Below are 26,177 nucleotides of genomic sequence, written 5' to 3' on the forward strand. Positions count from 1 at the left end.
TGTTCCAGCCCAAAACAATCCTCTCGGTGAAGTTTACAGCCATCAAAAATACATTTAATTTTGCTGTTAAGGTACCTTGGCCAAAATGTGCCTTCTCTTTCACAGAATCACAGAATGATATGGGGTTGGAAGGGACCTCTGGAGATCATCTAGTCCAACCCCCTGCCAGAGCAGGTCCACCCAGAGCAGGTTGCACAGGAACGTGTCCAGGTGGGGTTTGAATGTCTCCAGAGAAGGAGACTCCACCACCTCTCTGGGCAGCCTCTTCCAGGGCTCTGCCACCCTCACAGGAAAGAAGTTCCTCCTCATGTTTAGGTGGAACTTCTTACATTCAAGTTTGTGCCCATTTCCTCTTGTCCTGTCACTGGGAACCACTGAAAAAAGACTGGCCCCATCCTCTTGACACCCACCCTTTAAGTACTTATCGGCTCTGAACTTTTCAAGAAGTTCAGAGAAAGCCACCGTGAAAGCTGAGCAGTTCACCATTACTCTCCTGTTACTTACCACCAAATCCAAACAAAACACCCAGAACCAACCTTCCCCCCCCGCCCCCTCCACCTCACAACTGCTCCACTCGTCGCATGGGAAACCATCCGTTATCTCTTCTCTCCGCGTAGAACAACCCCGAACGCTCAGCGCCTATTTGCCTTGTCCCATACACATGTTGACATTTCTCATCCTTCTGTTATTGCAGATGCCGCAAAGGCAATAACCCTGAAATGTCACAGCTGCAGATTTGTATCGCGCAGATAAGATGCTGTGGTTAAATAAGGAATCACTCAACGTCTAAATATGAGGTAAAAGACAACAAAATCTGCAAGAATAAGAGCGACACAATGTACAGCACCTGCAGGGTTCACATCCCCTCTCAACCTGGGAAATTTTGAATGGCCTGAGATAGATAAAGTGATTTAACTGTCGTATAAAGTGCTGGAAAAAGCTCAGCCCCACCAGGCTTGGAGAGGAGATCGGCCCTCTGGGGTTTAAAGCTGATCTCTGCTCCTCGCCTTGCTCCCAGCAGCGTTGAGAGGTTGGTTTGTGAGGGACAGGCTGAACAAGTGACTTTATAGGAAAGTTACTCATCAGATATTTACGGTCTCTGCTGATGGACCATGCGGTGGGTCAGGTTTGTCCCATAGCTGGGCTTTCCGGGGGATGCCGGAAACCTGACCTGCCGGTGCCGCGCTGCTTGGGGGCTTTTTCCCAACACCCTCCTGAAGCATCTCCCTCCTCTTCCTCGGAGACAGTGTTGGTCTGAACTCAGCTCTTGCTGGGCGCCGCGGGAGCAATTCGTGCTCCAAAGAGATTTTTCGGTTTACCTGGAACCACTCACCAATGCTGAGAGTAATCTATTCCAGCGTTGCAGTCAAGTCTTTTCCCAGCTTGAGGGTGTCTTCAGGCAATAATTATATTTAGTTACCGCTATAACACGTGCTGGTGGCTGGTTGCTCCCAAACCAGCTGCGTCCCCCCTTTCCTTCCATCCAGTTTCGCCTTCGCTGCATGGAAGGGAGCTCGATGGAAACACCTTTGCAGGGTACTTCCCACCAGAGCTACTCCTTCTTTTAGGGATGGGAGAACCAGTTTTGAAGCTCAGGTCATATTTTCCAGCCGTAGAAGACAGCTGTGGGCCAGAGGCAGCGGTGACATCTCCCTTGTTGTCAGGTCAGGCAGTCGCTTCATCACCACCGACTGTTTTCTAGTGCTTGGGATGGAAAATATCGCACACACGTGGCAGACAGGCTGGTGTTGGTATGGGGGAGGCAGGTCCTGCTTGTGTCCTGGGCCCAACTGTATGCCTTGGCATCCCCACGCCTCAGAAAGCATCAAAAATCAGCCATGGGTGCTTTTTGCTGCTAGAGAAGAGCTGGCACCGAGGAGGGGATGCTCGGGGCACAGGGGATAGGTGTCCCCAACCTGCCTCTGGCCACTGCTTGTCTCCGGAGGGTGTTCTCTGTACAGTGGATTTAAAAAGCTGATTGGAACCAGTTCATCCCCCACGGATCTCCAGAATCAACCCCTCAGGGGGCCTGGCCCACCTCAGGGCTGTGTGCTGGTCTCTCTGGGTGTTGAAGACCCCCACGTCCCCCAGGATGGCACTTGGCTCAAGCTGAACTTTGGGACCGTGTGGCACGAGGACTGGCATCCTTGCTGCTATGCTTTATTCCCCCCAACTTAGTCACTGTAAAGCTGGAGCTGCGAAAATTGCCGATTTCCCTCTTTTAGAAATGCTTTATTGATCCTGCTTGCTTGTTAAGGGCAGGAATTTATCCCCCGCCTGCCGGTCCCTCCGCCCAGCCGGAGTGTTATTTGTGGTATCCCATACAACAAACACCTATTTTTAGCAGCATGTTCTTGGAAGGGGTTTTGGTACCTTGTTTTCCGCAGGGAATTCTCTCTCTTACAGGGTGCCTGGAGCTGCTTTGTTGGGCTCCAGCCTGCACAGGGGGAGGCTTGGATGGAAGCAGAGCACATGGCAGGTCCAGACCCACGGGGATGGCCAGTGTCCCTCCTTGATGGCAGCAGCGTCCTAAACAAACTCAGCATCTCCCTCCTGAGAAAAATTTTCCCAGGAGTTACGGCTGCAGATGTGTTATCTCACTTTTTGACCTGCCTGCCTCCCAGGAAAAACTCCATTTCATTGATTAGACCATTTCAAGCTCATTGCAGGGCTGCTAATGACCAAGCCCTAACAGCAATATTTTAACCTCCGCGTTTTCTCCCAGTGCTCAGTGTCAGCGTTATAAAGTACCACTTAAAATACAAGCGCAGGCAGTCAATTATTTTAATCTTTATTACATCTGAATGTACAGCAGCTACTCCCGAGCAAAAAGCAGTGTGTCTCATCCTCAGCAGAGTGGGTTTGGCTGGGAAACGCCATCCCACCGCTTTTGGGGAAACTCCATCCCACCACTTTGCGAAACTCCATCCCATCTCTGCACTCATCAGCAGAGCTCATGGACACCCCCCAGGCTCATTTCTGACGGCAGCCACAGCACAGACAACACCCCCTCAGCATCTAACTCCTGACTGGAAGGGGGCTGTGTTCCTCCTGTCTCCTTCAAATTCCCCTATAAATTGGTTTCTATTTGCATTTTTGATACCCCTGTGTAGACAAGGTCCATGATCAGCACCTGTGACGCGTTCTCATGGGTCAGGGAAGGATACAGGCAAAGCTGTGGGCTCACCTTGTGCCCCCAAAACTGCTTGGTTGGGATCTGAACACCTCCCCACCATGACTCCGTGGATGATCTCCGGCGTATGGGGTCATCACAGGAGTGGAAGGGGCTGCCCACAAGCAAAACCAGCCCATTCTCATCACTCCTGGTGGTCAAGACCAGGCTGTACAGGGCTTTGAGCAACCTGGTCTGGTGGGAGGTGTCCTTGCCCGTGGCAGGGGGTTGGAACTAGATGGTCTTTAAGGTCCCTTCTGACTCGAACCAATCTAGGATTCTATGATTCCTACTCCCCCACACTAATCCTCCCCCCCAAAAAAGGTGCCCAGTTGAACCCTGCACATCACAGCATGAGTCTATTTTTAACTCGTGTGTTAAATGAGCAGGGAAGGAGTTTGTCAAGTGGAGTTTGGGACGGGCAAGACATCAAGGCAGAGGTTGTGAAACCCAGCCGGTTCAGCCAGGGCCGGCGTTGGCTGGAGCAGGATTTTTTTTTTCCTTACTTTGTGGGTTAGTCATAGGTTTGTTTATTTTTTTAGAGGTTTTTTTTGTTCTTCTTCTTATTCATCTGTTGCAATCACGGCAGACACATCATTTCACAGCCCTACATGGAAATCCAAGACCAAGGAACTATTTTTAGAGCACAAAATGTCTCCCCTAAATGTATTAACTTTGGAAGAGTAAATATTAAATACACTCTCATCACATTAGAGGCATTTATGCGGAAGAACAGCACCAGCGTTTTTAATGGTTAGGGGAAATTATGTTATGCCAGTAGCACTTAATCAAACACAATAAAACAAGATCTTACTGCAATTCTTTCAGGATAAGTTGAAGGGAAATTAATTCATTTTCACATCCGTCGACGATGATTTACTGACACTGGGGCATATTTACCCCATTAGTATTTACGGTGGCACTTGCAATCCTTATGCAAAATGTATAGGGGAGAGCCTAACATTTATTTTGCAATTAAACTGGAATGATTCTTAGCCTGTTCGCTCCCAATCAAGGCATTCGGCACCATCTGTGATGAGGGCACTATGGCAAACCCCAAGCAAACAACACAGGGAAACCCTATGTGCTAAAAGTGCCTAAAATATATATATATTTTAATAGGAATAGCTTTTTGTAACTTTATTGGGGAAATATTTCTCAGGTTGGGCTGTGGAAGGATGATGTGGTGCTGCTGATGGAGCTCTGGTGTCCCAGGGCTGTCCCTGCTCTGCTAGGAGCCTGGAAAACCAGCAGTGACCCCGTGGCTAGTGGTTTGGGGACCAGTGCTGGTAGCTCTCAACTGGTGATGAGCAATGGGGCAAGGCACAGGTTTGGGTCCTGTCCTCGTGTTGCTCCTCACTGCAGAGGAAAGCCAGCTGGTTGGGCTAGAAGGTGCTTTCCTAAGAAGGATGCCAGGAATAAGGAGCTGAGCTGTTGTTGGTGGGTTGGTTTCATTGTCATCTCGGTTATTGTCACTAGTATCAGCTCTCTGGGAAAGGAGGCATGTACAAGGGCAATGTAGTCCTTTCAAGATGCCCCAAATTTTCTTCTCTCTCACTTTATTTCCAGGCATTTGAGTTCCATTTCCCACGACACATCCAGCCGTACCATCCCAGCCATCTCTGCTCTAATACAGGTGCCAGAGGCTGGGATGTATCTTCCCAGGAATTTGGCCAGCTCTCTCTCCCACGAGGCTCAGATATTTTGGAGACGAAATCCCTGCTGGTTTGTAAGGACATTGTTCTGCGTTCCCCAGCATCAGACCTACCAGGCCTTGCCGTGCTGTGTGTCATCGTCCCTCGGACTTTTTGGGAGTATCCCAGGGCCAGGAGCATCCCCAGGGCTTGAGGAGGTAAATCAGGGGAGTCAAACCAAAGGGTTTGTCTCAAACCAGAAGCACATTGGGCTGGCCTCGCTCCCTGCTTTATGAAATCAAACTCTTTAATATCTCCCTGCCTAGAACAGGTGAAAAACTTATTACAGAAGATGACTCCTGGCTCTGGACAGACGGGTTCATGCATGATGCTGCGGGCATCGCGCCTGCGCCGTGGGGCTCCGTGGACCAGCCAGGAGTTTGAGTTCATCACTGGGGTGCCCCGGGCACTGCGAGCAATAACACAGCCCAGTAATAAAATCCTTAGTTTGCAATAAACTGATCCTTTGCCTTTTCATTTAAGAACGAAATATAAGGCCATGGTAGTTTAAAGGTGGATTTCCTTCTCTCCTTCCCCCACCCCCCCAGAAGACCCATCTCAGATGGATGGTTTTAATGCCATCTTCACTCTGCACCATGATTTCCCTGATTAATCACTTTGGTAATAAATTGGACAAAGTATGTCTATTAAATATCTCATTTCCCTTCAGCAGTTTGGGCACTTGGTCAATTTTATAAGGAAAAAAAAAAAAAAAGGTGTTAGGAAACGCCAAAGAGGTAAGACAAGAAAGCCAATGGCCAATGATTCCTTGATGACTAATTGCCTGCCCAGATGAAGGAAGTGGTCACATGCCAATGGGTCCCACATCTCGTGGGAGGGGGTCCCGGCACCCAGCTTGAGTATTTGCTGAAATAAAGTAAAGCTGCTCCTCCAAACCTCCCGTCTCACAGCGGGGCTTCCCCTGCATGTTTTGCTCCAAGGTTGCAAAACAAGATTTAAATCTTGGGGCAGAGTGGCTGGAGCTGCCCGGCAGAAAAGGACCTGGGGGTGTTGGTCGACTGTCACCTGAACATGAGCCAGCAGTGTGCCCAGGTGGTCAAGAAGGCCAACAGCATCCTGGCCTGTCTCAGGAACAGCACGGGGAGTAGGAGTAGGGAGGTGATCGTCCCCCTGTACTGCTGAGGCCCCACCTTGAAGGCTGTGTCCAGTTTTGGGCCCTTTTTACCACAAAAAAGACACTGAGGTGCTGGAGCGGGTCCAGAGAAGGGCAACAGAGCTGGTGAGGGGTCTGGAGAACAGACCTCTCTTATGAGGAGCGGCTGAGGGAGCTGGGGGTGTTCAGCCTGGAGAAAAGGAGGCTGAGGGGAGACCTTCTCGCTCTCTACAACTCCCTGAAAGGAGGAGGTAGCCGGGGGGGGGGGGGGGTCGGTCTCTTCTCCCAAGGAACAGGCGATGGGACAAGAGGAAACGGCCTCAAATTGCACCAGGGGAGGTTCAGATTGGAGATTAGGAACAATTTTGACACGGAAAGGGTTATTAAGCCTTGGAATGGGCTGCCCAGGGAAGGGGTTGAGGCACCATCCCTGGAGGTATTTAAAAGCCGGGTTGACATAGTGCTTGGAGACATGGGTTAGTGATGGGTTTTTATCAGTTAGGTTGATGGTTGGACTAGATGATCTTAAAGGTCCCTTCCAACCCAGGCAATTCTAGATTATCTCCAGGAGAAAGGTGGTTCCCTTGAATTACAGAAACTTCAAGCATGGGGGACTTTGTGAGCACCCTCTTGCTTGGGCTTTCCCCTCCAGCTGTGACAAATGCCTCCAGCTGCGTTCCCCAGGCGCTCGCTGAGGTCTGGCAACAGAAACGTAAATGGAAAAGCAATGGAAATTCGGAAATTTGCTGTTCAGGGGCAACTATCAGCAGGGTGGGACCAGCCCCACATCCCCACGCGCTGAGCTGCATCCCTTGGGATGCTCCAAGGGGCCCTCTGGTCTGTGTGACCCTGCTCACTACACCGACACGGAGGTACACAGAAAACACTGCTTTATTGACTGCATTTGCCAACACATTGAGGAATGCAAAGGGGTGGTTTTTGTTTTTTTTTTTTCATAAGCAATGGGCCATGGTCCCAATGTGTATTAAAGCATACACTGTATCTAAACAGGATGAAAATAATGGCAGACAGAGCTATTCCAAGGCAACACAAATAGCATGCATAATACAGTCTCACACAGAACGAGTTTGATAACATTATATTGCTTTAAGGATTAACTAACATGGAAAATGTACAAAAAGGAGAAATAGGTTTTTGCATTAATGAAAAATACATTTTTTCTCTACAAAGGAATTTCTAATACAAGAAAATAAATATTGCAACATAAGCCAAAAATAATTTAAAATTGCTCTTTTCAATATATTTTCAATATTTCTCTTTTATATTAACAAATGGCACATCACGTTCTTTGAAACAAAGAAAACAGAAGGGTTTCTCCTCCTGCGACATTCATATCGTTTCCTGTAACTGATGTGAAGTGGGTCTGTTTCGTATGTGGAATGGCGCAAACTGCGGGGGGAAATGTCCTTTAAAGAACAACCAAACCTCACGCCCTGCCCTGCAGCATCATCCTCCTGCTCCTGCATCCCGCTCCCGCATCCCAGTCCTGCATCCCCGGTCCTGCATCCCGGCTCCATTCCACCCCCCCCACCACCTTTGGGCGGGGGCTCTGTGGGGCAGCAGGCACCCAAACCCCGTAAAATAGGTGCAGGCAAAATAATAATAATAATAATTTAAAAACTGGGTATGGGGGAAGAGGGGTGTGTGGAATCGGAGGTGCCCTCGGGAAAGCCCGCAGCCGTCGGGGCTGGGGCTGATGTTGGGGGCTGTGGTCCATGATGGGGGCGTGATGCAATTCTTTTTTTTTTTTTTTGCATCCTCATCCCAGCTACCAACGGCAGCCGCTTCTCCGGGGACACGGCCGCTCCGACAGTGCAAACGTCGATTCCTGCAGTTTATACATCTTAAAAGACAACATTTCTCTACTAAAATAAACCCTTTATTTTTTATTATTTTTTTTTTTTAAAACTTCGATTCATTTCAAAATACATTTACAGCAACATCAAAAATATTTGCCATGTGCATTTTCTCTCCCGAAGGCCGGGCTCCCCTGCTCCGAGGCGAGGTGATGGCGAGGACACACCGGGCAGGGGGATGCTCCAGCTCTCGCCAGAGCCCCTTCCCTCCGTGGGTGCCCCTTTTCTCCTCTCTTATTCCCCCCCAGCCCATTTTTCTCCCCGGGTCTGCCATGCTCCACCAGCCCCCTTTCGCTTTCCCCACCTAAACACCATTTCCCGATGGCAAAAGTGACATTTTTTGGGAGCGTTTCAAACTGTTTTATTGCCTGGCGCTGGTGGCGCCGGGTTGGTTGTTCTTTAAAGTCTCCCCCCTTTTTGCTTTCCTGTACTGAGAAGACAAGTAGTGCAGAAGCTGATGAATGGAGCTGTGTACAGTGAGATTTGTGGATTGCTTTTTTATTTTTTTAACCATAATTGAGTGAAGCACACGGAAGCAAGATTCATTAAAAGGCAGCATATTGATTATTGTTATGACTCTTATACTAGGATACTGTAGCTAAAGCTAGCAAGCCTGATAAGATAAACTAAGTCCTATTTACTGTATTTAACATTATCTGAACATACTGAGCCTTAATTAATGAGCAGATTTTCAATTCCAACCTCGACGGATTATGCGAATTTATAACAAAAGTGGTTCCCGTTTTGTTGATTTTCGGTTAGTTGGTTGGTTTGGTTTGGTTTTTTTTTCCTGCTAATAACGCGTGTAACATTTCTCCCATATGAGGAAGATTTTTTTTTTCCCACCCCCCCATCCCCACCCCAGGTAGGATCAGTCTCAGCCGGGTTCGTGTGGGGCTCAGCCGGGGCCGGGAGCGGGCGCTGGGCGTCCGACCCCCAAGCCCCCCCCGCCGCTCGCCAAGGCCTGGGGTGAGCTGGGCTGGCGTCGCCCATCTCTGCTGCAATTTAATCGCTAATAAGGACTTTGGAAGGCTGATAGAGATGATCTACTCTAAAACATCGATCGAAGGAATCTCTAGAGTTTCAAAAAGAAAGCTCACAGTGAAATGAGCAAAAAGCATCAGAAATCAAAACGGCAGGATGCGGTCTCGGAGCAGCAGCATCCCTCGGAGCAAGCTTGGAACCTAACGCCGCAGCAGTGTGTTATGAGTTGTGTCTTTAGTCCTTTGTTGCTAAATAACTTCCAATTTTATTTATTTTTTTTTTTTTTTCGTAATGACAAGTTTCCGGTTTCTGGCTGTGCTGCTTGACTGTCAAAATATTCTTTGGCATCCACAAAACTATTTGACTGATTGGTTTGACAATTGCAGGGTTTTTTTGTTTAGTGATGGGTTTAACCGGTTGCAGAAGTGTCCCAGGTTTGGTTTGTATTTTTTTTTTTTTTTAAGTTTTTTTTTTTTAAACATTTTTTATTTTTAAAAAACAACAACAACAAAAGTTTCAGTGAATTCCTTTTTTTTTTTTTTTTGTTCCCTGAGCTCACACTGGGGTCACTCCAATAAAACACGTAGCACGACTTAACTGTGACCTTTGAAGCCAAAACCGAAGTAATGGTGCAATTAAGTGCAAACATGGAAATTCGCCTGACTCGTAGGTAACATGGGCTTTTAAACAACATTTAAGGCTTATTGGGGACATTTTATGCATTAAATTATTGTAATATTTATAATGTCAGCTTCTGTGAATCACCCTCCCACAACAAGTCAACAGCTTGTAACCAGGATTTAAGAATAATAATAATAAAAAAAAAGGATGGGGAGGAATAAATTCACCATTTTCCATTGTAGCGTTTAGTAGGAAAACAGAATGGTGAAGGCAAGCGTTTCCATTTCCCCTCGGTGATGGTACATTTACCCTCGGGGCTAAGGATTTTGTTGTGCAAAGAGGATTTCACGGTGGGACCACGGGAGAGAAGCAGGGGCAGAAGAACTTCGCTCAACCTCTGGGGTTAAACCACCCCCGACTCCTCACCCTGGTTTTAAGAGGATGCTTTTCTCCTCCATCCTGCCCGGCGTTTTCCACTTCCCAGCTTGCCAAGCAGCTGACCGATTCACCTGAGTAAATCACTTGGGTTTTTCTGATGGCCCCAGCGGGGTCCAACGCCGCCCGCATCCCACGGGGCAGGGACGGGGAGAAGTTCTGCATCCTGGCCCCTGGACGGATCCCGACCAGATGGAAAGGTGAGGGGAAAAATAACGACCGAGGGTATGTTTTGGTTTTTTTTCCTAAAAATAGAAACGTAACATTGCTCTCTTCCACCCCAAGCGCTTTCCTCCAACAAGCTTTTTGTGCTTTAGTCATTATTTATTTTAGTATCGCTTATTTTGCTTCCTCGTATACGCGCACACAGGCGGGTATTTATTTCCCCTCCCGCAGCTGGCCGCTACCGTACCCTCCGCTCGCTCCCTGCTCTGGGGGCAACCGTCCCGGGCAGAAATCTGCCCCTCGTTAAATAATGCCCATTAATTAAACTGTCATCCCTGCAGAAAGCACGGGTACCGGCACCCTCTGCCCTCTCGGCATCCCCTGGCATCGGTCCCGCCGGGCATTCCCGGGAAGCGGGGGGACATTGGGGAGCCAGGGAGGGACCACTGCTGTCACGGTCATCGATGTCGGTGAAGCTGAAGCTGGATCTCAGGCGTATAGAGAAGAGAAAGACAACAGTGCCGAATTTCCAACTATATACACATATTAAAAATCCCCCTTTTGCTGTGACACCAGGCAGGAATTGGACATGGCAGTTGTAACTGGGTTGAGGCCTCGTGGAGCCGGCGGGGCCGGGAGGAGGAGTTAGGACGCCAGGATGCTCATCCTGACGATGTCCTCGCCGGCCGCATCCAGCTGGCCCCGCTGCGCCCTGCCGCCGCGGGACTCCCCATCCGAGTCGCTCATCTCTGCGTCGGAGAAGTAGCCGTCCGTCTCGGCCTCGAAACGACGCAGGGATGCTCCGCCGGCGCCCTCGGGCTTGGGGGGCTGCGACCGCCGAGTCCCTCGGCTCTCCTTTGGTAATTTGAACCGCACGACGGTTTTGGGGCTACCTACGGAGTCAGGCACTTTGGCCGCGGGGCTGGGCTCCGGCTGAGCGCAGCGCGGCGTCTCTTCCTCCTCTTCCTCCTCCTCTTCCTCCTCCTCCTCCTCCTCCATGCTGAGGCAGCCCCTGGCCCCGGCCGGGGGGTGAGACTCGCCGGCTTTGGGCAGAGAGCCCTTCTTGGCCGCCCTTTTTGCCTCTCCCGACCCTTTGCGGTCGGTGGGAAGCTTCGCCCCCCCTTTCTCCGACTTGCCCGGTCTGGAATCGGGAGCCAAGGGCTTGGTGGCATCATCTGACAAGTCGCTGGCGTTGTTAGTCCAGGGCTCCGAGCTCTCCGGGTGGCTCCCACCCAGGGCGGGGGGGCTGCTCCTGGGCAGCTTTTTCTTAGTGTTCGTTCTCGTTCTGCTTTTCACTTTCTTTGTGGCCTCGCTCTGCTTGAACGGGGACCGGAGGGAATGGTCCATCATGAAGCTCAGCAAGGTCTCCTCGTCCTGGAGGAGTTCCTCGGAGAGGCCGGGGGTGCTGTCCTCGTGGTGGGCATTGTTGAGGGACCACTCACTCATGGCCATGTTCTCGGCGGTGATCTGGACCGACTGTGCCAACCAGCTGTTGAAGAAGGTCCCGTCGATGGGGAAGGAGGTTGACAAGCCTGGAAAAAACATTAAGGGGAAGATTGGTTTAGAAGTCAGGAACTGCCACCGCCACCAACTTCACTGAAACTCCCCAGCACCAGAGAAACACTCAAAAGATCATAGAATCGTTCAGGTTGGAAGGGACTTCAAAGGTCATTTCGTTTCAACCCTGCTGCCATGGGCAGGGACACCTCCCACCAGACCAGGTTGCTCCAAGCCCCCTCCAACCTGGCCTTGAACCCCTCCAGGGATGGGGCAGCCACAGCTTCTCTGGGCAACCTGGGCCAGGCTCTCACCACCCTCACAGCAAAGAATTTCTTCTTAATCTCTAATCTAAATCTCCCCTCTTTCAGTGTCAAACCCTTCCCCCTCCTCCTATGGCTCCCCTCCCTGATCAAGAGTCCCTCCCCATCTCTCCTGTAGGTGAACAGATAAGATCAACCACCATGCACCACATCAAGGCACAGAAGGGGGTTTACTCCAGCACTGATGCTGAATTTGGGGTCTACTGAGGTCACAGCACAACAACCCGAGTGGTCCCTCTCATCCAACACTCCATCAGCCTCCCGGAATCTAAACGGAGCATCCTTCTGCAGCGAAGATGCTGAGCCCCAACCTGCCCCAGCACGGGTGGGAAACACATTCCCGTGCAAAGGCAGGGAGGGCAGGAGGTAGGTCTGAGAACACCTCCGAATACCTGGGAGGTGTGAAAACTGAAGAAGAGGAGGCAGAGATGACAGGCTGGGATGGAAACAGCCGAAAAACTTCCTAGTAATTATCTCTGAGAGCAAAAGCAAGCATTGTGGGCTGGGCCGGGTGTAATTAGCAACTGGGAAGGCATGTACCTGCACACACACACGCCGGATTAATCCCCGTAGCAGAAACCCACAGGTTCGACATCAGAGCTGGTTTTATGGATGGAGCAAACGGGATGCAGCAAACACCCCGTTTCCAAAGGGGCTCCTGCCTAAAACCCAAGAGCTTTGAGATGAACGTAACACAGCAGCGTCGGGGTGAGCAATGGGCAAAGCAGAGCAAGGCAGGGCAGCCCAGACCTCCCACAGAAACTCTCTGTACCCCCAGGAGGGTTTTATAGCACCCTCAGACTGTCCGAGAGCCCCATGGGACCAGTGCACCCGTGGGGCAGCTGAGAACGCACGAACTCATCCCCTCCAGCCCCACATGCCGCTGGAGGAAGTCAAACAAAATCCCAATTCCATATAAAAACCAGATGCAGTTGCCAAGGATTGTGTCAAACGAGACCTTTTTGCTCTGTTTTTTTTACTCCCCCCTCCCTCCCCCAACCCTGTCTGCAGCTGATGGGGGAGAGCCGGAGGTGGGTGAAGCATCCGCAGAGCCAGCCTGGATCTCCTCGCCCCCCGAGGGAATTCAGGAGCCCAGCTGTGCTTTGTGCCTGCCTCCTTGGATGCTCCTGGACCACCGGCGCGACCACACAGTCCTGGATGGTGTATGCCATGAAAATGCACGGCCCAGGCGCCGCGGTCATCATCAGTGCGCAGCGCAGAAGACACGGGGGGGTTAGCCCTGCTGCGGGGTGGGTAAGTCTGATTTTATCACCGCAAAGCCAAATCACGCTTCAGCAGCACATCACACAGGGGTTGTCACACATTGTCCCAATCCCCTGGGGCTGCGGCGGAGGATTTTACACCCCCTGCCCCACCAGGGACCATGTCTCCAACACGGTGTCTCCTGTAGGAGCTCGGTAATTCAGGCTGATGCCCACAAGGGAGACACGGAAGAGGCTCCCACGGCCTCAGGTGTAATTCCACCGTGTACGTGCAAGGAGGGATCAGGGGCTGGGACTCTAAACCCCGCTCCCCGAAACAGGGAGCCTCCAGCAGCACGGGTCAACTCTGCAGCCATAAAATCAGACTTACCCAGTTGTCCCAACACAGTTTCGTTGACTGATTTCCTTTTCTCTTTCTTCTCAGGACTATTTTTTCTACCATCTCTTCCTTTCCTTCTCGGGTCACTTTTCTTACCCTTTGTCTTCTTCCCAGTTTGTTCTGGCATTTTTCAGAAAAAAAGGAAAACTCCGTGTGAGACGAGGCACGAGGGATGCTGCTGTGAGCAAGTTCCCCTGGGGCACAACCCTGCGGTGGAGACCTGGGCCAGAGCTGCAAACAACTCCAAGCCAAAGGGAGAACAGCGGCCGCTTTTTGGCCAACTGCAGCCTAAGGTCTCTATAGGTTAAGAGAATCTGAATCCCATAGGTTATATAAAAAAAAAGAGGTTTGGGCCTTGGACATGAACTTAGCGTGGGGGCAGGAGCAGCCCTACTGAAGGCAGGGAACTCGCTGGAGACCCTACAGCCACCGCCGTATCCTCCCGGACCAGGGCTTTGGGGTGAGGACCTGCGGGAGCCGCTGAAGGGAGTAACCCCAAACCCTGCTCAGACACCTTCCAGGAGACATGGGGACCTCCAAACCCAGCGGTGTGTCACCCGTCACCGACAAGAGCATCTCCTGGAGGGATTCAGCTGCAAAGCATGTTTGACAGCAATGCTACCTACCGGCAGCGTTTTAAAGCAGACCTTGATTTGATTTGACCTTTCGGTGATAGTAACTGCTCGTGCTCATACTGTGCAGGGGTGAAAAAAACACCCAGAGCTATAAAACTTAAGCAGTCTATTGAGCATAAGTAAATGGAGTAGGAAAGATGACCAGTGTTGCCTATGGAAAGCCAGGGATGTAAGTCTTAGCTACGGAGACATTCAGCTAAAAATCAATATTTCCTAAATGGCTTTGAACTTCTACTGGATTTATTCCTCTTGGGTAAACGGGACAAATACCCTACAAAAGTACGACTTGTATTGCCAAGCAAAATACTTCAACAGCTTCTACCTACTCCACTGGGTCACTCTCCCACAGAAGTCCATGCTAAAACTACTATTAATTTTCAGAAGGAGAAAAATACTGCCCTTAAACCAAAATGTGGGTGGCTGATGGAAGTGGAGGCAAGACTTTTCAGAGTCTGGCCCGTAGGTTGAAGCCGTACAAGCTGTGCAGCTCTCGGAGCCAGGATTTTAAGAACGGAATTGATTTGTGGTGTCAGCCGGCAGCAGACCTGCAAAACCAGCCTCAGCGGAGGGGCCGCGGACTGACTGGGTCCGAGGGAATAACCTCTGCTCTCCCCTTGCTGCGGCAGTGGAAATGTACTGGGCGAGGAGGGGAGGGAATTCGCATTGCACCTGCCCGAGTCTGGATTTATGGAGGATTTACAGTCCCGGGGCTGCCAAGCCAGGAACCCATCCTGACCCAAGGACTCACCGAAAGAAAGAAAAGCAAAAGCAAAACTGCTATTATTTGCTGCGTTCCTGCCAAGTAACTAGAGAAAGGCAGACACATTTTTCACCCCGCTTACAAAATAAAAATCTAACTTCGTTTAGACAGCACAATGCGGCTAAAGAGAAACCCGAGCAGGACTTTTTGAAAAGGAACTTGTCAAAATAGCAGCCGTGTTTCAAAGCCAGACAGTGTTTACTTTACTTTCCACTCCATGCAAGAGAAATACAGGGGAGAGATGTGGGTTCGTTTTACACAGGCAGTTCTCAGTAATTTTATTAAAAATCTCCTGCTTAAATGATCATTTGTCAGCGGAAAAAATAAACCCCTCCAGTTTGGAGTTTTATGTGGGAGCCGTTCCAAAAAAACCTTTGTGCCAAAACCATCTTTGGAATAACCCCAACAGATGTCGGTCGATGACTACTGTCACAGCAGTTAAAAACTGGCCTCATCCAGGCAAAATAATGGAGATTTCTTCTTTTCTCCAAGAAACCCCAGAGCAGCCCGGTCGGGAGCTGTGCAGAGGGGATGCTACAGGAACCGTCCCCCCGATTTCAAACCAGTCAGGGCTTTGTAGTGATGGGAAACGCAGTGGTGAGTTATCCATAGCTTTGGTCCCACTGGGAGCCAAGTATCTTTATTTCTAAGTGTCATCAACTGGCACGGGATGGCTTAGCAAATGTGTGGGTGCTGGGAGCGCTCGGTAGCATCGGGGTCTGTAATGGTGCGTGTTTGGGATGGAACTGGGATGAGACAGCTAGGAGCTGAAGCAGAAAATAAAGACAGGGCTGCTTTCCACGGCTCTGCTGTGCGCTGCCACGCAGGGGTGGCACGGGCAGGGATGTGTAGCTGCCCTGGGAAGGGGGCAGCTGAAAGCTGAACCCTTCTCTGATCTCCTCCCCACTGGCTGCCCCTCCGTACTGTGCTGCTACCAGCCCCAGGGCTCGCTCCTGCCATCTGGCAGGACCTGGAGATCAGCAAGAAGACCACAGCCCGATGCTGTGCTTGCCTGCACTGTGACTGTCACAGCTAAGCAGGCCATCCCCTCTTCCCACATTTGGGATCGTAATTTATGGCCTGATGCTACATCCCAGCAAGGGAATTCCTCCTGAGCTTGGGAGACCCTGCGCATCAATGCCAAAAGGCTCTTGGGTCCTTAATGTCCCCCCAGCATGGGAAGGATGCAGATGCCCAAACCACCTGGAGATCTCAGGACCAAATTCCCACAGCCAGACCCTTTCCCTGGCAGCAGCTCAACCAGTCCCTGCTCAGGCTCAACCAAAAAACCCATCCCAGAGAGATGAGCAGCTCAGCTCGGTCAGGTCAGAGTAGAAAAAGAACTGGCAAACGCCAGCCATTTGGGGTAGGAGAGAAGAACATTTGCATCAAAAGCTATGAAGCAATCCCCCAGCCTGCACACCAATCCCTGCCTGAGTCACCCTCTCTCCGCCGGGTTGTCTCTATCACTCACCTTTAGGCAGGAGAAACATGACGGTAATGGCAGCAGTGCTTTTCCCTGAGTACACACATAACATTTTCCAGAAGGGCGACGGCACAACAGCAGTGCAGACAGCCCCAAAACACGAGCAGCAGAGTCCCAACACGCCTCCTCCTCGCTGGCCGGCATCCCCACCACGCTGGGGAGGGTCCCGGGAGGAGGTGCCACCTCCCACCCCATCGCTGCATTACAGCCAGGGTCGGGCATGTACCATTTTGGGGAATGCAGGTCCCCAGGGGCATTTCCAGCCACCTAACACCATGTTTGCGAGGGAGGTGAGCTCAAAAACCCTTCCTGGCAAAGTACCCTGTGCCCGTCTCCTCCTAAGAGCTGCAAAAGTTAAAGAGGGTTCGCCCAGCTGAAGAGCATCATGAGGTCCCCCCCGAAAACCTACAAAGCCCTGCAGCAACAGCGCCTGGCATCTGCCGTCAGGATCTGAGTTTGTTGCTCTTTTTTATCCACCCGATATCCACATTTTTATCCCCAGCTGGACCTGCCGCCAGCAGCATCACTGCTGGGAGCACCACCCAGCACAGAGTCCCCAGGTGCCAGGGAATGGCTCTTGGGATGAGCATCGTGGGGTCTCTGGTTGGTGGGAACAGCCGGGAACATCATTTTATGTTTTGTGTTATCGCTGGTTCAGCAAGGACATAGAGAGCAACACACAGTGTCACTGATCTGTGTCACACGGACCAAGATTTACAGGACCCACATCTCCCCAGAGCAATCCCTGGGGTCCCCGCCACTCCTGCCCCACATTGCTGCCTGGCTCTGGCCATCGAGAGGAATTTGCAGAGGCTCCAAGTCACAAACATCCCAACGTACATGTTTCCTAGCCTCCGAAACTTCAGTCAAAGGAAACTTTTGTCAAGGAAAGCTCAGCCCAGACGGTTCCTGAAGAAACCCCAACCATGTGATGGCTTCAAACGCAACTCCAAAGCCACAAACACAACAACCGTCGGAAGAGCCTGCCAAAGCGCCAGATGCTGCTGCTGGAAAAACTGTTCTGCAGCCACAGGGTTTGGTCTGAGCTGCCACCAAAGGGAAAAGGAGGAGGGAGCAGGAGCTCTGGGCTCCGGCACTGCTTGTGCAAAAAGGAAAAAAAAAAAAAAAAAGGACATAAGAGAATCAACTTTATTTCAGTTCCTTAAAAAAAAAAAGGTGCCAGAGGTTTTTCATGTAGTGGTGTGATGTTCTCCACTAATAGGGATGTGGAGCAGAGAACTGCAGCCGACCAGAGCTAAAGGAGCAACAGACATCCCACCAGCAGCGTAACCTTTGATTCCTGACAGAGCCAAAGGCATCTGCACCGAGTCCAACGCGAGGGCTGCTGACCCGTGCCAGGGAGCCAGCTGCCCTGGACCAGCCCCAAGACCAGCAGCCCCATGCCCAGGATCTGCCATCTCCTCCCAAACAGCTCCAACTCCACTTAAGTCACCGAAACGCTGCTTTAGCATCACCGCCTAACCAAAAGCTGGGTCCTTCTGACCCATTCCCGGGAGCTCCAACACTCCGGTCACCCAGCGTATGGCTTTATTGTGCTTTTCTGAACAAAACTGGAGATGGGCAAAATTGGAGATGTCCTTCAGGACAAGAGGAAATGGGCACAAACTTGAACGTAAGAAGTTCCATCTAAACATGAGGAGGAACTTCTTTACTTTGAGGGTGGCAGAGCCCTGGAAGAGGCTGCCCAGAGAGGTGGTGGAGTCTCCTTCTCTGGAGACATTCAAAACCTGCCTGGACACGTTCCTGTGCAACCTGCTCTGGGTGGCCCTGCTCTGGCAGGGGGGTTGGACGAGATGATCTCCAGAGGTCCCTTCCAACCCCGTACCATTCTGTGATGGGCAAAGGGTCAACATATGAACCATACTTAAATAAGACGGCAGGGGACAGGGCAGCTCTGGTTCCCTTGGGGTTGGGGCTGAGCCTTTGGCTTCAGAGGACGGCAGGGAGAGCGTCTGGGAGAAGCAGCTCTGGTAAACGGTACTGACCTGGGTAAAGATCTTTCTCAATAAGCTTCATCTGGAGATGGAAGATCTGCTCCTGGAGTTTACAAATGGTGTGTTTCATTTTCTCCCGTCTCGTCACCATGTAACAGAGATTTCTAACCTACAGAAACACAAGAAACAGCGTCTGGTTTAGGCAGGGCTCGAAGAGGGTCCCCTCAAGCTGTGTCTCTGCTTGTGTCGCCCTGAGACTTGGTCTCTCTTCACCTCACCATCATCCGTGCTGCACCAAACCTCCTACCGGGGCTCTCTGGATGCGCCGGGACTAGAGGTGAGGGCTCCTGATCCAAACTGTGTGACATATACGGGACAAAACCATGCAGTGAATGATTCACAGCCTAGATGTTCTGGCTCTGACAGCCAAGACCCCACAGGGGAGGATGAGGAGGGCTGGCCGGCTTCTCCAGCACACTCACGGAGCGTACAAAAGCTGCAAAAAGGAAGCACGGTATCTCCAGAGACACGGCTTTGCTTGCCCCACTAGCACGTCCCTCTTGTAGCACCAAGTCTCCCTGCAAAGCCCTGCAGATAGCGGCCAGCATGAGCGGGGCACCCACCCCCAAACCAGAACAGCCTTGGAAACCCCAAGCACGGCTCCTTCAGCCTCTGTCCCAACACTGGGGACAGCTTGGCCACCACCGCTCCCAGCGCTTGGGACAGCAGCGAGCTGGGACCGTCCTGCCCCGGAGGGCAGCCCCAGGTCCGAAAACCTCCCCAGGCAGGGGAGGAAAGTCTCCCTCCCCCTCTCTCCTGTCTTCTCCTGAACACGAACAATAAGCACGTTAATCTTTAACTTCTCCCATCAAAGGCCCGAGCCCACAGGCAGGGTTTGCACTTTGGCATCGGTGCTTCGGAGGGCACAAATTCAGCCCGAAAAACACAGCAGGGCGTCAAACGGGGCCCAGCGCGATGCTCAGCAGCTCCAAACACTCAGGATTAACTTCCAGTACATTTTGCAGCCCACCCTTTAACTCTGCTGTTGATACACGTCAGAGCACAAAGTGACCAAGACCCCAAAAAAAAGGGGAGCAGAGCCAGGAGAAACAGGCAAATTATTTTGTGATCTTACCCAGGTACAGCAACGGTGCTGCTTTAATCTCCTGTTAATTTTCACAGACCTATATGAAGAAGTTAATGCCTCTAAAGGATCTGGAACGTCTCGGGAGGGAAGATGCTGTAGAAGGAGCGCTATAATAGAGTTATAGGAAGGTCCAGCAGACACACAGAGCTTCGAGCATCCGAGCATCATCCATCCCTGCAGTGGCACCACACACGTGCCCTGTTCACACCCCACATAGAAATATGCTCCAAAAAAATGCCAAATGCTGAGGGGTACCTCGGTGCCCTGGGTCAATATGTCAGTTCTCATCCACAAACGGCTCCTTTTGCAGGGAGGGAGAGACCCTCTGCCCACAACTGGTGCAGGGAAGGGGCAGAGCCGGGATGGAGCTGCAGGTATCTGAGGGGGGATCTGATCAATGCTGATAAGTACTCAAAGGGTGGGTGTCAAGAGGACGGGGCCGCTCTTCTTTCAGTGGTGCCCAGCGACAGGACAAGAGGCAACGGGCACAAACTTGAATGTAAGAAGTTCCACCTAAACATGAGGAGGAACTTCTTTACTTTGAGGGTGGCAGAGCCCTGGCTGCCCAGGGAGGTGGTGGAGTCTCTGTCTCTGGAGACATTCAAACTCACCTGGACAAGTTCCTGTGCAACCTGCTCTGGGTGGACCTGCTTTGGCAGGGGGGGTTGGACTAGATGATCTCCAGAGGATCCTTCCAACCCTGTATCATTCTGTGATTCTGTATGAGGCTACCGAACTGCTGAACGTCAGAGCCTCACAAAACTACCCACTGCACTAAAGCAAATGCCAGGACAGAGCATAGAAAATCCAGCAAAACATCCAGGCCACGCTGGCCCAGGGCGGTAGCCACGTACCGGTGTGGCTCCCCTGCCCCAAATCTGGTCAGCATCCTCCTCTCCCCACGGTTACTCCTCCCACTTGCTCCCCATCTCCCTGCAAACCGCTGGTGCGTTTTGTCCCGGTTCAGGCAATTTTATTAACCAAGCAGGAAACCCTAAATGCAAACAGCAAAGCGCAAGGCACAAACGCTACTGCAGCAGCAGTTAAACCCCGCTCGGCACACAGGGCTGCTGATAAATACCCCAACACCCCCCAGCAGCCCCAGAGGTGTGCGACACCCGCTGGCATCTGCCTGGTGACAAATGTCAGTGCCACGCTCTTGGCCAGCCCCGCGTAAGGGCGGCTGGAGAGCCGGGCTCCGTCACCATGGCTGCGGCGGGCATCCGGGCTGTCGGAGGAAACGGGAGGGTTTCGGCTGCTGCGAAACAGAAAATGCTAATGGCAGCCCACAGGATTTGACGGCGTTTACTCAGCTTCCTGGCGCTGTGAAAGAGCGAAACTGCCTGCAAGAAGGCAGAGAGGAGGTGGCCTGAGCGGTGGCACAGGCAGTGATGCGCGTGGGTACATCCACACTCACGTGTGACCCTGATGTCTCCGATTCCTCCCCCTCCTCGTCCTCAAACACCTCTGTACAGAGGAAGGCTGGGGTATTTCCAGGCTTGGGGGACTGTCCCTGCGGGGTCGGGAACCTTTGTGCCTTTCACGGTGACAAAGCAAGCCAGGACCTCGTCCCACGCTTACCTAGTGTCTGCCACCAAAGGCTGAGAAGGAGCAGGACAACTGTGGCCACCCCCTAATAGCATCGATCTTACCTAAGGACAATTTAGAAACACTTATTTATATAGGAGAAAACGCTGCTCTTTTTTTTTGTTGAATCCCCCAGCTGCAAATACAAAGCAGCGAGCTATATGCTGTACATTGTACTATATTCCCTCTTTTTTGTGTGTGTGTTCTGGATTGGAGAAAACATCAAACTAAAATTTCTTTATGAGGGAAACAACTGCCTCTGGCAACCTGCGTCTCCAAGTGTTTGGCGGTATCTCTTCTCCGTGATTTGATATTCCTGGAAGAAAACATTACTTGTGCTCTGCTTAGAGACTGCTGGTATTTACACACACTTCCACAGCTAAACGCCGCCCAGCGCCGCTTCCCCAAGCCAAGCTTAGGTGCTGGTATGAAAGCCTGGAAACCACAGTTTTTTTTGTTAAAGCTAAATTAAACAACCAGTTCATGGAAAAAGCTTCTGATATAAAAAAAAAAAAAAAAAAAAAATAGAAAAGAGGTTTAAAAAAGGCCATAAGGATTCCCAGGCAATAGCTTTAATTTGCTGACGCTGGGAAGTGCAGAAATGACAGCGGTTCAGGGCTGGCAGAGGGAAACGCCGTCATCCCGGCTCCCCCCACTCCATCCGCCCGGCTGCTTCTGCCTCCCCAACTCTTGGATCCAGGCACCATTATCAGCCCCCAAAATCACAACCATTCCTGCCAGATTTAAGTGCTGAAAACACTAAGATAGCAACGCGATGCCTCGTAGGACACCCTTTGAAGGCCACCCCTCCAGGCTGCTCCTCTCCCACCCCTATGTGATGTGATGCCTCACCATTTGCAAGGGAAAGGGGGCGGCTGTGAACGGCACCGACAGACAGATCAGACACCTGGGATGCGCTGGCAGGAGTGGGATTTAAACCCCTATCACCCATCTGAGCACTGGACTTTGATCCGGCCAGTGTTTATTGTTCCCCCCTCTTGGAAGAAGAGCAAACAAACAGCTTTTCCAGGGCCAGGCGGCGGAACCCGGCAGGGAGTTGCTAAGCAGAGGCTGAACGAGGAATGACCCCCACAAAGCCTGGAGGCAACTCTGGAAAAACGAGAAAGCTGGTAAAACCCGTAGTTTTGACAGAAAGAAATCAAAGAGAAGCTGCCATGCCGTGACTTTGAATTAAGCAGCTCCTGGAGCAAGGCGCTGTGCCCAGCGATGCACACTGGGCTCGCCGCAGCTGGGAAAGTCAAGCTGGGAACAAGTGGGAGCAGAGGGAGGTAGGAGCAGCCTGGTTTAGATTTACAATATAGAGAGGCAGACGAGGGAAAAAAGTGAGCTGAACTTCCCAGATCCAGCAGCAGCAGCCTGTTGTCCGCTTTGTGCTGGGGACCCATTAATGGTGGCACCAGCCCAACACAGAGATGGAAAAGATGCGGCAAAGGCAGGAGCAAAGGAGGGACAGAGTGGTGGCAATGATGTATTCAGGGATGAAGGCTGGATGGACCACTGAAAAGAGACCAATAGCTTGAAATCCAAAAGCCTTTACACAGGAGAAGGCTCTCAGGCTCCGAGACCTGCCCGGGGAGGGGGATGCAGCAAGGGACCGGGGAGGGCTGGTCCAGAGCTGAAACCCCAGCTGGGCATGAACACAGTGCTCACCCGCACCGCCCTTCTCCCCAAGGGTTAAATTATGCCAGAGACCCACAGCAGCTTGGAGAGAGGGCTCAGGGATAGGCAGGGGCAGGCGCAGCATCACCGCCACCTTCACCTCCCAGGGAGCAGCACATCCCCTGCAGCATCCTCAGCTCAGGGCACCACGGCACCACATCCACCAGGTCAAAGCAGTGTTATTTTCCTGCTTTCCTCCTTCCTTGCCTGCTCCCAGCAACATCCTGAGCCCTTCCACGGTTTTTGCACCCTGGGTGGGCTGTCAGGAGGGGACCCAAGGAGGGGCCATGGATTCACCCCTCTGGCCGGAGCAGGAGAGGGGGGACCAGGCAGAGCTTGGGTTTTAAGCAGAGGAGGAGAGGCAGCTTGGTCCTTGCATGCCAGGCTCTGCTGCCCTGTTCTGTGCCCTTGTCCCCCCACACCAACGGTACTGTCCCCTCCCTGCCATCTCACCCCGGGTGCTGTGCTTCCTCCCCTGTGCTTCCTCCCCTGCCTTGCTTCTTGCCTTTCCTGCCCCTCCTCCTCTCCAGCCTGCCTCTGCCCCATCCCTGCTCCTTCCCTCCCTGCAGCCACGACAGCCAAATCCACAAGCGCAGGCTGGGGGGGTCCGGCATTGCTTTGGCATCGCTGCTCCCCCAAAAAGCTGCCATGGAGGCGGCTGGTCCCTCCCCTGTGGAAGGATGCCCTGTGCCATGGGGAGCTGCGGGTGCCTGCATCCTCTGCCTGCATCCTCCGGCTCCATCCTCTGCCTGCACCCTCTGCCTGCATCCCCCTGCTCCATCCTCTGCCTGCATCCCCTGGCTCCATCCTCTGCCTGCACCCTCTGCCTGCATCCCCCGGCTCCATCCTCTGCCTGCACCCTCTGCCTGCATCCCCCTGCTCCATCCTCTGCCTGCATCCCCCGGCTCCATCCTCTGCCTGCACCCTCTGCCTGCATCCCCCTGCTCCATCCTCTGCCTGCATCCTCCGGCTCCATCCTCTGCCTGCACCCTCTGCCTGCATCCCCCTGCTCCATCCTCTGCCTGCATCCCCCTGCTCCATCCTCTGCCTGCATCCCCCGGCTCCATCCTTTGCCTGCATCCCCCGGCTCCATCCTTTGCCTGCATCCTCTGCCTGCATCCCCCGGCTCCATCCTCAGGCTCCATCCTCCGGCACTGCTCTGCCTCCACCAGCAGCTCCCCGAGGAGCCGACCCACTTTCGGCTGCGGCAGGGCAGGGAATGCCCAGTCCCGCTGGCCCCGCAGCTCACTCCTGCCATTCCCCCACCCCAGTCTTTGATGTTTAAGGGAAGGAAATAAATGAAGTGTTCCTGTGCTTTGCTGCTGGAAAGCATCTGAGGGGCAGCACAGGATAATTTTGTGGTTTGAGACTGTTAAGATATAGTGGATATAAGCTGCAGCATCATCTGCCTCCCAGCCACCCGGCGCCACCGATGCACCTCTCCCCGCAGACATTTGCTCTTTTGAACCCCCGGCTGAGACCACCACTAATTTATTTCATCAGTGTCAGCGTTTTGGCAGCGATGACATACACATGCTGAGCACCAGAGAGAACTGGATGCTCCATGTGATCCACCACATTTCAAAAGACTTGCCTGGGGATAAGGCTAAGTGGGGAGATATGTGTGTGCCCCTCATCTCCTGAGTAACACTCTAGATGAAGGGATGCAACTGTTAGGGGAGCTGAACTGAGTCAAGAGGTGCCAGCACACAATAGAGCAGCCCCGATGGAACTTACTGGTACATCATTGAAGGCAAAACCTTACTCACCCTCTCCAGGTCTTGCCTGAGGTGCATGAAGAGCTTTAAGCGTCGGTAGAGAACGTCCTGCTCTTGCTGGGCCAAGTTGTCCACCTCATCCGTTTTTGGTGTCAGCAGCGGTTTGTTGGAATTTGCTTTCCTCTTCAGCTTCCAGTACTGGTAGACAAAATCTACCAGCGATTCGCTTAAGTCAAGGTTTTCCGCCACCTCCGAAGGCTTCACGAGTTCATAGAAGTCCTCCTCCAGCTGCTGGAGCTTCTGCTTCCGCAGCGTGACTTTCTCCAAGTCCAGCTGGGCTTGGTCGGGCTCTGTCCGTGCCTCCTCGGGCAACTTGGTGGCACCGGTGCTGTGCTCAAGGCAGAAGGACTTGAACTTCACTTCATCGTTGTCTGCTAGAATAGTCCGCATGTCCAGGTTGTGGTCGAAGGCGCAGGTGACGTGGAACGCGGTGACGCAGGCGGGCATGGAGCACTGCGGGGAGAAGAACAGGGCTCACTGCCAGGCCAAAGCATCATCAGTGGAGGAACTGCTTAGCAACTGGACCAATAAGGCTTATGACAAAAGCCGTGACACCCATCTGAGTGACAACACCTACCATGAAGTGATGGATGCTCCACTACAGGCACTCCTTATGGAGGAACATCTGTATTGCCCAAGTCTTACCCATGGGCCAGACACCACAAACCCAAGCAGAAGAAACCCAAGGTTGACTAGATATCAGCGAGCACCTTCCCACCTTACCTGCTTTAATTATTCTCCGTGACGAGCCCTGCTCATCTTTCACCTACCATAAACAGGAGCTTCCAGAGGTTCTTCCAACAAGACATGTCAACAGCCATAGACAACAGCACAGGCCAACAGGATGCTCAAAGACTGTCAATGGATTTCTCCTGATGGAGAAATTTTCACCTGTATTTCACCCTTAAGCTCCTCCACTCTTACCACATCTAAAGCTAATTTGCCATTTTTACTGAAAGCATAAGAATATGTCAAAGGTTATGAGTAAACGTGGTTATCTCAGAAGCAGCCAACGCTCCCGGAGCACGGTGCCTTTCTCCTCTAGAAATTACACAGCCTCTAATAGCTCCATTAAAAAAGGAAAAAAAAAGGCAACTCAGCACATACAGAGCAGAACATCACAAAATGAACTTTTCAGAACTAGTACAGTGGCTAGACTGTTGTCAAACTTGTATCAGACTAATTTTTTAACAATTTCCCTAACTTCCCTCATGCTTAAATTACTTTGGATCCCACAGGCAACAAATCTCAGCCTGGTTTCCCACAGAGGAACCCCCCCCCAGCCAGCGCTGCGCCCATGTCCACGTCAGTACCTTCTCCCCCTCTACTCATTAACCAGTTTTTAATGGCTCGGAGTGTCAGGTAATTATTTCAACCACAACCTATAAGAAATCAGTCTATTCCAGCTGCTAATGACCGGTTAAACTGCAATAATGAGACATTTTAAGTGGCCTATTACAGTAGGCACCGTATTTCAGCATTTATAGAAGACTTGTTCTTGTAGGGGATGAAAATGCAGTCATGGCCTGAAGGACCAGGCGGAGGCATGTGAAATTTCCTGGATGTTGATGGCAAACCATTGGGGATGCTGCAGGGTTTTACTGGGGCTTTGCTGCACTTTAATTCAAAAAAATAATTTAAAAAAAAATATTCTGGTAGTAGTTG

At 51.8% G+C, this 26,177-nt stretch overlaps 1 protein-coding gene across 2 annotated transcripts in view; it reads right to left on the reverse strand.

Annotated features, from left to right (window-relative positions):
• Positions 1-6,860: 6,860 nt before the first annotated feature.
• JADE2 (jade family PHD finger 2) overlaps positions 6,861-26,177 on the reverse strand; it is a 77,382-nt gene continuing 58,065 nt past the window's right edge. The window contains exons 8-11 of one of the 2 annotated variants that reach the window (XM_074156267.1): positions 24,504-24,965; positions 18,372-18,489; positions 13,476-13,604; positions 6,861-11,594 (exon numbers count right to left, since the gene is read on the reverse strand). In XM_074156267.1, coding sequence (XP_074012368.1) covers positions 10,708-11,594; positions 13,476-13,604; positions 18,372-18,489; positions 24,504-24,965 — 1,596 coding nt within the window. In that variant the 3' untranslated portion in view covers positions 6,861-10,707. The remainder of the gene's footprint in view (positions 11,595-13,475; positions 13,605-18,371; positions 18,490-24,503; positions 24,966-26,177) is intronic. The other variant, XM_074156268.1, reaches the window with a different exon arrangement.

Source organism: Numenius arquata, chromosome 11 (genome assembly GCF_964106895.1).
Source record: "Numenius arquata chromosome 11, bNumArq3.hap1.1, whole genome shotgun sequence".
Taxonomy (NCBI): domain Eukaryota; kingdom Metazoa; phylum Chordata; class Aves; order Charadriiformes; family Scolopacidae; genus Numenius; species Numenius arquata.